The sequence below is a fragment of the Ranitomeya imitator genome, chromosome 3, assembly GCF_032444005.1.
Source record: "Ranitomeya imitator isolate aRanImi1 chromosome 3, aRanImi1.pri, whole genome shotgun sequence".
Taxonomy (NCBI): Eukaryota; Metazoa; Chordata; class Amphibia; order Anura; family Dendrobatidae; genus Ranitomeya; species Ranitomeya imitator.
In genome coordinates this window covers 151755854-151769665 of record NC_091284.1, presented here as the reverse complement: position 1 = coordinate 151769665, position 13812 = coordinate 151755854, and the positions used below count along the sequence as shown (strand labels likewise).

The following is a 13812-nucleotide window of genomic DNA, read 5'->3' as shown; positions in this document are numbered from 1 at the left end:
GAAGAGAATTCCAAGATCTAAAACTTCAATGGAAAAGTACTAAATTTATAAGAAAGAATTAACTTTATACAAATGGACTTTGCTTTAAACTTTGTAAAAAGTTTAAAGAACTAATCTGTTAATGAAATGAGGAAAATATGACTGTGCAAATATGAAGTTACACTCATTTAGATGTCAGTTTTTCATATACGAGTTCAATCTGTGGTTTTGAGAAAAAATGTAAAAGTTTATCTCCTCCTAGTATATTGCAGTCATCATAGTACAGTATATAGCACTGTGTACTTACAATTGCTCATTTTGTCTTTCTACCCAACTAAATCTTTTCCTTTCTCTTCTCTATATAGAATCATGAAGTCTCTGCCCTGCATAAATCAGTCCATTCTTCAACTCCTGACATAGCTGCTTCCTCCCCCCCCCCCTATAATTATAGGCAGATCAGTGAGGGCCTAGATACAGAGACCTCCACTAAAAAATCAAAGGCCCCTTCCCCCTGAGACGTGCAGCTCAGTTGTCCAGTAGCGCACACCCACAGTCAGGGCCGGTTTTAGGCAAAGAGGGGTCCTGGACAAAAGTTTAAAATGGGGCCCCAAATGCTCATCCTCACATATTGCACCATCAAACAGAAATATTTTGGTTGTATTTACATGCGCTGAGCCCAAGCCACTAAATGAGTGTGATCAACAATATTGAAGTCGTTAAATGCTTATTTCCCAGCATCTTTGCACTGACTGAGGAACAATGATGGGGACAGAACAATCACTAATACAGTATCATGTTATCCCAATACAGTATCATGTTATCAGCAGCAAATCTGCAGTTTTCACAGGGCGTGGTACTGCTGAGAACAATGACTAAATCACTAAAAGAATAGGCAGCATTTGCTCATTTAGTATAATGTGCCACATAGTCGTCTGCATAGCATAAGGCACCCCATAGTCCTCCACATAGTGCAGTGCAGCCCACAGTCCTCCATATAGTATAATGTACACCACAGTTCTCCAGATTGTATAATGCACACCCCATTGTCCTCAATATAATATAATATGCCCCATAGTTCTCTATATAGTATAATACACTCCTCATAGTCCTCCATAGAGTATAATACACTTCTTATAGTCCTCCATATAGTATAATACTCTACCCATAGTCCTCTCTATAGTATAATGCACTCTCCATAGTCCTCCATATAGTATAATACACTCCCCATAGTACTCTATATAATATAATACACTTTCCATAGTTCTCCATATAGCGTAATACACTTTCCATAGGCCTCCATATTGTATAATACTCTCACCATAGTCCTCCATATAGTATAATAAACTCCCATAGTCCTCCATATAGCATAATACACTCCTCATAGTCCCCCATATATTAAAATACATTCTTCATAGTCCTCCATATAGTATAATGCACCTCATAGTTCTTCATATAGTATAATGCATTCCCCATAGTCCTCAATACAGTATAATGCAGGTCCCATATAGTACATATAGTATAATGCACTGCCCATAGTCCGATAGTATAATGCAGCCACCATATAGTATAGTGCAGCCCCCATCAGAGTATAATGCAGCCACCCCACAGAATATAATGTAGTCTCCTCATAGAGTATAATACAATCCCCTTAGAATATAATGTAGCCCGCCTCATAGAGTATAATGCAGCCCCCACAGAATATAATGTAGCCCCCTCATAGAGTATAATTCAGTCCCACACAGAATATAATGTAGCCCCCTCAAAGTATAATGCTGCTCCCCATAGAATATAATGCAGCCCCCTCATAGAGTATAATGCAGCCCTCCATAGAATATATTGTAGCTCCCTCATAGAGTATAATGTAGCTCCCTCATAGAGTATAATGCAGCCCCCATAAAATATAATGCAGCCCCCCCATAGAATATAATGTAGCCACCTCATAGAATATAATGTAGTCCCGTCATAGAATATAATACTGCCCTCCCTCATAGAATGTAATGTAGCCCCCCATAGAATATAATCCAGCCCCACAGTCCTACAGTTTTATATACTGTATATACAGTATATATATTTATATGTATATAAATACAATTCTCATCTCTCCTCCTCTTTCCCCTGCTGATCTTGGCTCCTGGCTGCTTCGCTGTTATCAGCTCCATTGCCCAGCACATAGCATGGCGTGAGATGAAGTGATGTCATCGTGTCCCCGATGTGTCAGAGGCAGAGGGGAAGTATGGGAGAAGGAGACTCATCTGACGCTCTCTTCTCCATTATTGCTTTCAACTGTATTGGCATCTCTGATGCTGATACAGTTGAATGCGGTGCGCGGGGGGTCTGGAGCTGACACCGGGCGGGCCACAAAACTCACAGGCCCTATAACGGCCGCATAGTGTGCCACTATCAGTGGCATACCACTGGCTGGGGGCCCTTGGGGGAGCGGAGGCCCTAGGCAGCTGCCTAGTCTGCCTGCCCCTAATGTCAGTCCTGCCCCTTGTCTGAGCATGCATACAGATCAGGGTACAGATGTAATGATGTAATAGAAAACAGGCTTCATTGTTTACTTTTTCTATTGAATCGATACTCCAGTCAGGACGCAGACCTCCATCGATCTGCTTGCAATTATAGGGTCACTGAAATATGATAAAATTTGTAAAGGGTTAGTTACTGTTTAAATTTAAGAATTGTTTTATTGCAATCATTTTTACTGTGCATTCTCCTCGTCATATTTTGCTCTTGTGCTTTCTCAGATCAATATTAGAGAACTGGCCCATTCATTGTACTTTACAGTGTCTCCTGTGAATACCTAGAAAAGGGAAAGTAATTACAACCCATGAATTAGAATAAGTAAAAATATTTTAAGTACATTAGTAAAATCATTACAAATATTAATATTGACAAGGGAAAATTGAGTAGAGTAGTGCCTGAGCAACCACAAACATAATGAATACAAAAATGTAAACCACAGGAAAATTCAAATATCAGATGTTATAGCGAGTAAGGTTTAATAATATTATTAAATTCACAGTCACTCTGAGGTAGTGGAGCCATCGAGTGGGCAAATAACTGTATGACCGAATAACATAATATGAAGTACCACTGTATTAAACTGCATGTGCAAAAGGACAAACAAATGGCAGGAGATGAGCTGGAAAATAAAAAAATATGATGGAACTGACCCAAAAAATAAAAACAAAATAGAATAACTACAGGTATTTGATAACATGGTAAAGAAAAAGTGCTGAAGTGCAAAAATAGTAAATATGCTATGAAACGATCAAAAGACAAGTCACAGCGGTTAATTCATTTTACATGCCACATCCTCTCATGCTAAACCCTTTAACCCCTTTACCCCAAGAGTGGTTTGCACGTTAATGACCAGGCCAATTTTTATAATTCTGACCACTGTCCATTTATGAGGTTATAACTCTGGAACGCTTCAACGGATCCCGGTGATTCTGAGATGTCTTTTCGTGACATACTGTATTTTAGTTCATGATAGTGTTAAAATTTCTTGATATGACTTGCGTTTATTTGTGAAAAAAATGGAAATTTGGCGAAAATGTAGAAAATTTCGCAGTTTTCCAACTTTGAATTTTCATGCCCTTTAACCCCTTCACGACCTCTGTCATACTTGTACTGTGGAGGTCGCATCTCTTCCTTTGATGTGGGCTGCAGCACTGAGCCACATCAAAGTCGGGACATGTCAGCTCTTTTGTACAGCTGACATGTGCCCACATTAGCGGCGGGTGGAATCGCGATCCACCCGCCGCTATTAACTAGTTAAATGCCGCTGACAGCGGCATTTAACAAGCGTTTCCCGCCATCGGACCGGAAATGTGTGCACCGCTGACCCCCATCACGTGATCGGCGATGCATTGGCATAACAAAAAGAGGTCACCTGAAGACCTCTATGGTTGTTGATGCCGGATTGCTGTGAGCGCCACCCTGTGGTCGGCGCTCATAGCAATGCAGTAATTCATCTACATAGGAGCGATCTAAGCATCGCTCCTATTTAGCAGAGCTGATCAGGCTATGCCAGCTTCTAGCTTCCCTTGGAGGCTATTGAAGCATGGCAAAAGTAAGAAAAAAAGGTTTTAAAAAATATGAAAAAAATAAAAAAAAAGTATAAACCCCATTCAAAATAAAACTATAAAAAAAAATCAAACATACACATATATGGTATCGCCGTGTTCAGAATCGCCCGATCTATCAATAGTAGTGATAGTAGTGATAAAAAAAAATTAAAAACGCCAGAATTACGTTTTTTTGGTTGCCGTGACATTGCATTAAAATGCAATGACAGGCGATCAAAAGAACATAACTGCACCAAAATGGTATCATTAAAAATGTCAGCTTGGCACGCAAAAAATAAGCCCTCACCCAACCCCAGAACAAGAAAAATGGAGACACTACGGGTATCGGAAAATTGCGCAATTTTTTTTTTTAGCAAAGTTTGGAATTTTTTTTCACCACTTAGATAAAAATAACCTAGACATGTTTAGTGTCTATGAACTCATAGTGACTTGGAGAATCATAAAGGCAGGTCAGCTTTAACATTTAGTGAACCTAGCAAAAAAGCCAAACAATAAAATTTTGGGATTGCACTTTTTTTGCAATTTGACCGCAAGTCAACATAGCGGCATTCCATTCATTCCCCAGTTTTTACAGGCAGGGGTGGCTGCATTAGCAGGCTCCTGGTTGTAAAATTATTTAACCTCTTCAGATGGATTTACATTGTGGGACATGACTGTACGGCGGACAGGTATGGGATATTGTTGTTTTTTTATTTTGCCTTTTTTTTCCAGAAGATCAAGGGTCATCAGTTAGATTGAGAGTACAATAAAGATATTAAAACCCATGTGTATTTATTTCATTAAAATACTTTATTCATAATGTGTGTGTTATTTTAAACCCTTTATTACTATTAAATTAATAATGGATAGGTGTCTCATTGACATCTCTCCATTATTAACCTGGCTTAATGCCACCTTACATTAGCAAGGTGACATTAACCCCTTATTACCCCACATCTCAACGCTACTCGGGAGTGGGAAGAAAGTGGCTAAGTCCTAGAATAGGCACATCTTACAGATGCGCCTTTTCTGGGGTGGCTGGGGGCAGATGTTTTTAGCCGGGGGGGGGGGGGGGGGTGGCCCATAAACCATGGTCCCTCTCTAGGCTATTAATATCTGCCCTCAGTCACTGGCTTTCCCACTGAGAAAATTGAGCGGGAGCCCACGCCATTTTTTACCGTGATTTAACCCTTTATTTTAACACCTAAAGTTCCCAAATTTTACACACAGACACTTCTAACATTATTAGTGAGGAATATGTAAAAATATAACGGATATGAAATGGTTTACTGTATGTAAACCATGTTTCATATCCTGTCGGGTTTGATAAGAAGATAGCAAAAGCCGGCAATTGAATTACCGGCTTTTCTGCTATCTAGCTCTGTATCAAATGAATGAATGGATCAGCTGACACCCAGCGGTGATCGCCCGCACACCCCTCGTGTGTGCAGGTGATCGCATAGACATAATAATTCATCCCTAGTCCAATAGGCCCAGGGCACAGGGACGGATTATTACGTCTGATGTCAGAAAGGGGTAAAAAACAGTATTCCACATGGCCAATTTCTCAGAACAAGGAGTATCTGTTCCGATGAATCTTCTTTCCAAATACTGTACAGGCCCAAGAACTGTCAGAATGATGCTCTCAGACATGATATTCTAACTGCACTATCCATTCAAGGCTGGTCCAGAGCATGAAAAATGAGAAGGACAGATTATCTCAAACCAAAAGCTCCATCATTACCATCACTAGAATTAAGGTTAATTTCAACCTACAATGAGAAATGGAATTGGATGAAAAATGCCTCGTCCAAATATTGTCCAACCCTCAGTTTTGACCCTGTAGTAGCCAAAAGCACCACATTTGCACCATCAATCACATACAGAAGAACTCAGAAGGGTTCACTGCCACTACAAATAATGTTCCTGTGGTTTACATTTTTGCATTCATTGTGTTTGTTGTTGCTCAGGCATTACTCTGCTCAATTTACCCTTGTTATTATTAACATTTTTATTGTTTTTACTAATGTACCGTATATACTCGCTTTTTGGGCTGAAAGTGCCCCTCTCGGCTTATACTCGAGTCATGGTAGCGTTGGGGTCGGCGGGTGAGGGGGAGAGGGCGCTGAGGCATACTTACCTAGTCCCGGCGATCCTGGAGCTCCCCCTGCCATCCCACGGTCTTCGGGTGCTGCAGCTTCTTCCTCTATCAGCGGTCACGTGGGACCACTGATTAGAGAAATGAATATAAACTCCACTCCCATAGGGGTGGAGCCGCATATTCATTTCTCTAATCAGCGGTAATGGTGACCGCTGATAGAGGAAGAAGCTGCGGCACCCAAAGACCGTGGGACGGCAGGGGGAGCGGGATGCCGGGAGCAGGGAAGTATCGCATAGTCACCTGTCCCCGTTCCACACGCCGGGCGTCGCTCCATCTTCCCGGCGTCGCTCCATCTTCCCGGCGTCTCTCCGCTCTGACTATGCAGGTCAGAGGGCGCGATGATGCATATAGTGTGCGTGGCGCCCTCTGCCTGATCAGTCAGTGCGGAGAGATGCCAGGACGAGACGCCGGGAGCTGCAAGCAAGAGAGGTGAGTATGGCTTTTTTTTTTTTTCATTGCAGCATTATATATACCGGTAGCACAGCTTTATAAGGAGCATCTATGGGGCACAAATGAACAGTGCAGAGCACTATATGGCAGAGCTTTATAAGGAGCATCTATGGGGCAATAATGAACGGTGCAGAGCACTATATGGCAGAGCTTTATAAGGAGCATCTATGGGGCACAAATGAATGGTGCAGAGCATTCTATATGGCAGAGCTTTATAAGGAGCATCTATGGGGCCATAATGAACAATATGGAGCATTATATATGGCACAGCTTTATATGGAGCATCTTATGGGGCAATAAGGAACGGTATGGAGCATCTATTTTTATTTTTGAAATTTACCGGTAGCTGCTGCATTTTCCACCCTAGGCTTATACTCGAGTCAATAAGTTTTCCCAGTTTTTTGTGGCAAAAGTAAGGGGGTCGGCTTATACTCGAGTATAAACGGTACTTTATAAAAACTCACTTATTTTAATTTATGAGTTGTAATCACATTCCCTTTCTTGGTAATTTATGTATTATTGGAAGTATCCCAATTTATTTATTTTTTTTGGCCTCGTATAGGTATTGAATGTCTACTGTGAGTTTGTTACATGGAATCATGGAATAACAAATGCATTTCTATGCTTTTAGAATAATTGATGGTAAAGACTTGATGCCTCTTCTGCAAGGGATGGCACCCAACTCTGATCATGAATTTATGTTTCACTACTGCGACGTGTACTTGCACGCAGTTCGATGGCAGCACAAAATTAGTAAGTAAAGAAAAATGATTTGCTTAATTTAAACATAGTACAAAACAATGGGTATGCAAAAAATGCTCTAACATAGTATTGAATGCCATGTCACACTAGTCACTCAAGCGCCTGCCATGCCACACTGCCCACAGAACAACCTGCCAGTTGGGGGCTACTTACTGTTACTACAGACAGTAAGGTATTGGGCACATATAAAAGTATCAAACTGAATATGACATCCATCAGCGAAAAACCATCAGCAGGATCATATAACTCCAATGAGCCAAATTTTTTAGGATCACACAAGCTCCTCTCATATAATGCCTTACGAAAGTATTCGGCTCCCTGGAATTTTTCAACCTTTTCCCACATATCATGCTTCTAACATAAAGATACCAAATGTAAATTTTTGGTAAAGAATAGTGTTGAGCGATACCGTCCGATACTTGAAAGTATCAGTATCGGATAGTATCGGCCGATACCTGAAAAATATCGGATATCGCCGATACCGATATCCGATACCAATACAAGTCAATGGGACATCAAGTATCGGAAGGCATTCTCATGGTTCCCAGGGTCTGAAGGAGAGGAAACTCTCCTTCAGGCCCTGGGATCCATAGGGATGTGTAAAATAAAGAATTAAAATAAAAAATATTGATATGCTCACCTCTCCGGCGGCCCCTGGACATCACGCTGCTAACCGGGAGGCTTCTTTGTTTAAAATGCGCGCCTTTAGGACCTGCGAATGATGTCCCGGCTTCTGATTGGTCACATGCCGCCCATGTGACCGGCACGCGACCAATCAGAAGCCGCGACGTCATTCGTAGGTCCTTAATTCCTAGAATTAGGAGTTTTTGTGAATGAGAATGACGTCGCGGCTTCTGATTGGTCGCGTGCCGGTCACATGGGCGGCACGCGACCAATCAGAAGCCGGGACGTCATTCGCAGGTCCTAAAGGCGCGCATTTTAAACAAAGAAGCCTCCCGGTTAGCAGCGTGATGTCCAGGGGCCGCCGGAGAGGTGAGCATATCAATATTTTTTATTTTAATTCTTTATTTTACACATCCCTATTGATCCGATACCGATACTCGATATCACAAAATTATCGGATCTCGGTATCGGAATTCCGATACCACAAGTATCGGCCGATACCCAATACTTGCGGTATCGGAATGCTCAACACTAGTAAAGAATTAACAACAGGTGGAACACAATTGTGAAGTTGAACGAAATTTATTGCTTATTTTACATTTTTGGGGAAATTCAAAACCTGAAAAGTGGGGCATGCAATATTATTCGGCCCCTTTACTTTCAGTGCGGCAAACTCACTCCAGAAGTTCATTGAGGATCTCTGAATGATCCAATGTTGTCCTAAATGCCTAATGATGATAAATATAATCCCCCTATGTGTAATCAAGTCTCCGTATAAATGCACCTGCTCTGTGATAGTCTCAGGGTTCTGTTTGAAGCACAGAGAGCATCATAAAGACCAAGGAACACAACAGACAGGTCTGTGATACTGTTGTGGAGAAGTTTATAGCTGGATATGGATACAAAATGATTTCCAAGACTTTAACCCCCTTAGTGACAGAGCCAATTTGGTACTTAATGACCGAGCCAATTTTTACAATTCTGACCACTGTCACTTTATGAGGTTATAACTCTGGAACGCTTCAACGGATCCCGCTGATTCGGAGATTGTTTTTTCATGACATATTGTACTTCATGATAGTGGTAACATTTCTTCGATATTACTTGCGATTATTTATGAAAAAAACGGAAATATGGCAAAAATAATTACAATTTTGCAATTTTCAAGCTTTGTATTTTTATGCCCTTATTCAGAGAGATAAGTCACGAAAAACAGTTAATAAATAACATTTCCCACATGTCTACTTTACATAAGCACAATTTTGTAAACAAAATTTTTTTTTGTTAGGGAGTTATAAGGGTTAAAAGTTGACCAGCAATTTCTCATTTTTACAACACCATTTTTTTTTAGGGACCACATCATATTTCAAGTCATTTTGAGGGGTCTATATGATAGAAAATAACGAAGTGTGACACCATTCTAAAAACTACACCCTTCAAGGTTCCCAAAACCACATTCAAGAAGTTTATAACCCTTTACGTGCTTCATATGAACTGAAACAATGTGGAAGGAAAAAATGAACATTTAACTTTTTTTTGCAAACATTTTAATTCAGAACCATTTTTTTAATTTTCACAAGTGTAAAAACAGAAATGTAACTATAAATTTTCTTATGCAATTTCTCCTGAATACGCCAATACCCCATATGTGGGGGTAAACCACTTTTTGGGCGCACCGCAGAACTTGGAAGTGAAGGAGCGCCGTTTGACTTTTTCAATGCAGAATTGGCAGGAATTGAGATCGGACACCATGTCACGTTTAGAGAGCCCCTGATGTGCCTAAACAGTGGAAACCCCCCACAAGTGACCCCATTTTGAAAACTAGACCCCTTAAGGAACTTATTTAGATGTGTAGTGAGCACTTTAAACCCCCAGGTGCTTCACAGAAGTTTATAACGTAGAGTCGTTAAAATAAAAAAATCGCATTTTTTCTACAAAAATGATCTTTTTGCCCCCAAATTTTTATTTTCACGAGGGTAACAGGAGAAATTAGACCACAAAAGTTGTTGTGCAATTTCTCCTGAGTACGTCAATGCCCCATATGTGGGGGTAAACCACTGTTTGGGCGCATCGCAGAGCTTCGAAGAGAAGGAGTACCGTTTTACTTTTTCAATGTAGAATTGGCTCGGACGCCATGTCGCGTTTGGAGAGCCCCTGATGTGCCTAAACAGTAGAAACCCACCACAAGTGACCCCATTTTGGAAACTAGACCCCCCCATGGAACTTATCTAGATGTGTGGTGAGAACTTTGAATGCCCAACTGCTTCACAGAAGTTTAGAATGCAGAGTCGTGAAAATAAAAAATATTTTTTTTCCACAAAAAAGACTTTTAGCCCCCAAGTTTTTATTTTCACAAGGGTAACAAGAGAAATTGGACCACTAAAGTTGTTGTCCAATTTATCCTGAGTACGCCGATGCCCCATATGTGGGGGTAAACCACTGCTTGGGCGCACGGCAGAGCTCGGAAGGGAAGGAGCGCCGTTTTGGAATGCAGACTTAGATAGAATGGTCTGTCGGGGTTATGTTGCGTTTGCAGAGCCCCTGATGCACCTAAACAGTAGTAACCCCCACAAGTGACCCTGTTTTGGAAACTAGACCCCCCAAGGAACTTATTTAGTTGTGTGGTGAGTAGTGTTGAGCATTCCGATACCGCAAGTATCGGGTATCGGCCGATATTTGCGGCATCGGAATTCCGATACTGAATTCCGATACTTCCCGCGTATCGGATACCGGAATCGGAAGTTCCCAGAATTCAAATTGAACGCAGCAGCCAATGAGGAATGAATGAAAGTGTGGGCACATCCTGTTTAGCATGGTGGGCATGTAAGTACTGGCAAGGCTTGGATTGGCTGCTGAAATGATGTCACTCTGCACTATAAAAAAGCGCTGCCGCCATTTTGCGCTCACTCTGCTGTGATTTCAGTTAGGGACAGGACGCTGTGTTCTAACTGAGGGCCAGTTGAGCTTGCTAATTGCTTTATTTTCCTTTCCAAAGGCTAATTTAGCAAAACGCTGTGTGTTCTTCACTGTTCACCTTGCTCTTGCCTTGCAGCGCTGTTTTAACAGCGTTCTGCAAGGTCTCTGTGTGTGTGTGTGTGTGTGTGTGTGTGTGTGTGTGCAGCTCACTCTGTAGTCTGTGTGCAGCCATATACCCGGTTGTATTCAGCTCAGGGGGGGTTCACACTGCCTCACACAGTTGTTCTTTTTTGCTCTTAGTGCAGCCTGCTGCACATTTTTTCTCAAATTTCCTATTAGTGTTTTTCCACCAGTCTCCAGCTCTATTGTGGAAAAACACTACATAGGATAACCTAGAGGGGGGTTTTTGGGCCTTGCAGCGCCGTTTACGGCTGTCTGCACGGTCTCCGTGTGAGCCCAGCTCGCCCTGTAGTCTGTGTGCAGCCATAGCCGGTTGGATTCAGCTCAGGGTTCGTTACTGGCTCATACCTTGAGAAAAATTTTCCTTTCTTTCAAATAGTGCAGCCTGTTTAAAATTTGAAAAAAAAAATTCCTATTAGTGTCTTTCCACTCGTATCCAGCTAAATAGTGGAAAAACACTATATAGGATAACCTAGAGGAGGGTTTTTTGGCCTTGCAGCGCCGTTTACGGCTGTCTGCACGGTCTCCGTGTGAGCCCAGCTCGCCCTGTAGTCTGTGTGCAGCCATAGCCGGTTGGATTCAGCTCAGGGTGCGTTACTGCCTCATACCTTGAAAAACAATTTCCTTTTTTTCAAATAGTGCAGCCAGTTTAAAATTTGAAAAAAAAAATTCCTATTAGTGTCTTTCCACTTGTATCCAGCTAAATAGTGGAAAAACACTATATAGGATAACCTAGAGGAGGGTTTTTTGGCCTTGCAGCGCCGTTTACGGCTGTCTGCACGGTCTCCGTGTGATTTAAACTAGCTCTGTAGCCCGATCTGCACCAAAAAAAAGGTTAAGTTCACCAAACACAACTTAACACTTGTGTAGGCCACATTTGAAAAATAATAAAGTTTAGTCCACAATTTACAACATTAGTGTTTCTTACACCTGTTAGGAGGAGCATTACAGGAATAAGCACACTAAGGCCTTAGTACTTTTCTGCTTATCTTTATCTGTCAACCAAGATGAAGAGGGCAGGGAGTAAGGCACGTGGGCGTGGGCGCGGAGCAGGGAGAGGAGCAGGGAGAGGACGTGGTGATTCTGTGCCTGCTGCGGGCGCCGGTGACTCGTCGTCACTCAGTTTCAGCAGGGAACAGTCCTTCATGCGCAGCTTTGTCGGAGAGCGCCGTGCACCGCTGCTGCGTGAAGACCAAATTGAAGCCGTTGTCGGGTGGATGGCAGCTAACGCCTCGGCATCGACTTCAGTTAGTGCCACATCCTCTCAGGCACAGAGCACTGGAGAGCAGCCATCTGTCTCTTCACCACCTGCCAAATTGGCCAGGCAGTCAGAGAGCCCAGGACAGGAGCCGTCTCTACTTCTGTTCTCTGAATCTCTTGGCTTGGAAACAGGGGGCCAGCCAAGCAGCATTGGAGAAATGGAAGAAGAGGCAGTGTGCAGTGATGCCCAACACCTTTTTCTCTCTGACTCTGAAGAGGCAGGTGGGCCAGTGCCTCCGGTGACCACAGCGCAGTACGCATCTGATGATGAAACTCAGGTGCCGCTTTCTCGTGCGTACTGTGCTGCTGAGACTACCCAGGAGGAGCAGTTGGTGGCAGAGGGTAGTGGAGATGATGAGGTCCTTGACCCATCGTGGCGTGAGGAACAGGAAGGTGGTGGGAGCAGCTCAGAGGAAGAGCTTCCTCTTACGGGCCAAAGAGGGAGAGGGAGGGGGAAGACTGCGGAGCCTGTAGCCTCCACTTTGGCACCCGTTAGGAGCCTGTCTCTTTCCAAAGCCAAAAAGGGCGCTCCCAAGACTTGCAGTGCCTGGTCCTTTTTTGACACAGTTGCAGATGACATTTGTTTTGTCAAATGCAAGCTGTGTCATCATAAAGTAAAAAGAGGGAAAAATGTCAGCAACCTCAATACCACAAATATGTGGAAACATGTGCGGACCAGGCACGCGGTGGAGTTACAGAAACACACTGAAGATGTAGGCCAACCAACAGCGGCAGCTACCACCTCTTCAGCTCGTGTTGCCTCTTCCTCCAGCTCACGCACAGCTGGTTTGGCTTCCTCCCAGAGACCTTGTGTAATTCCACCCACAGCACCACCTTCCCAGTCATCCTCACACTCCCAGTCTACTCTACAGCCATCGGTAGTACAGGCATGGGAGAAAAGGCGGGCATTCTCGGCCAACCACCCCCGAGCACAGGCTCTGAATGCAGGCATTGCCAAACTGTTGTCCCTGGAAATGCTCTCGTTCAGGCTGATGGAGACTGACAGCTTCCGTGACTTGATGGCATTGGCAGTCCCACAGTACAAGGTGCCCAGCCGCTTTTACTTCAGCAGGCAGGCTGTCCCTGCCCTGCACAGGCATGTTGAGGCAAACATAAAACATGCGCTACTGAACGCCGTCAGTAGCAAGGTCCACCTCACCACCGATGCGTGGACCAGTCAGCATGGACAGGGGCGATATGTTTCCCTCACTGCCCATTGGGTTAATGTTGTTGAGCCAGGTACAGATCGTGCGAGTGGCGCAGGACGTGTCCTGCCCACTCCAAGGATTGCAGGAATCCAGTCTGTACGCATCGACTCCTCCTCTTACACCAGTTCCTCTGATTCCTCTCTGCAGGATCCGTCACAGTCCACCCCCACATGGACCCGTGAACGTTTACCTATGACCG

At 43.2% G+C, this 13812-nt stretch overlaps 1 protein-coding gene across 1 annotated transcript in view; it reads left to right on the top strand.

Annotated features, from left to right (window-relative positions):
• The window catches only part of LOC138671966 (arylsulfatase H-like), a 137089-nt gene that overhangs the window by 85617 nt on the left and 37660 nt on the right, over window positions 1–13812 (top strand). Inside the window, exon 10 of the mRNA XM_069760070.1 lies at window positions 7295–7416. Within this exon, the coding sequence (XP_069616171.1) occupies window positions 7295–7416 (122 nt within the window). The remainder of the gene's footprint in view (window positions 1–7294; window positions 7417–13812) is intronic.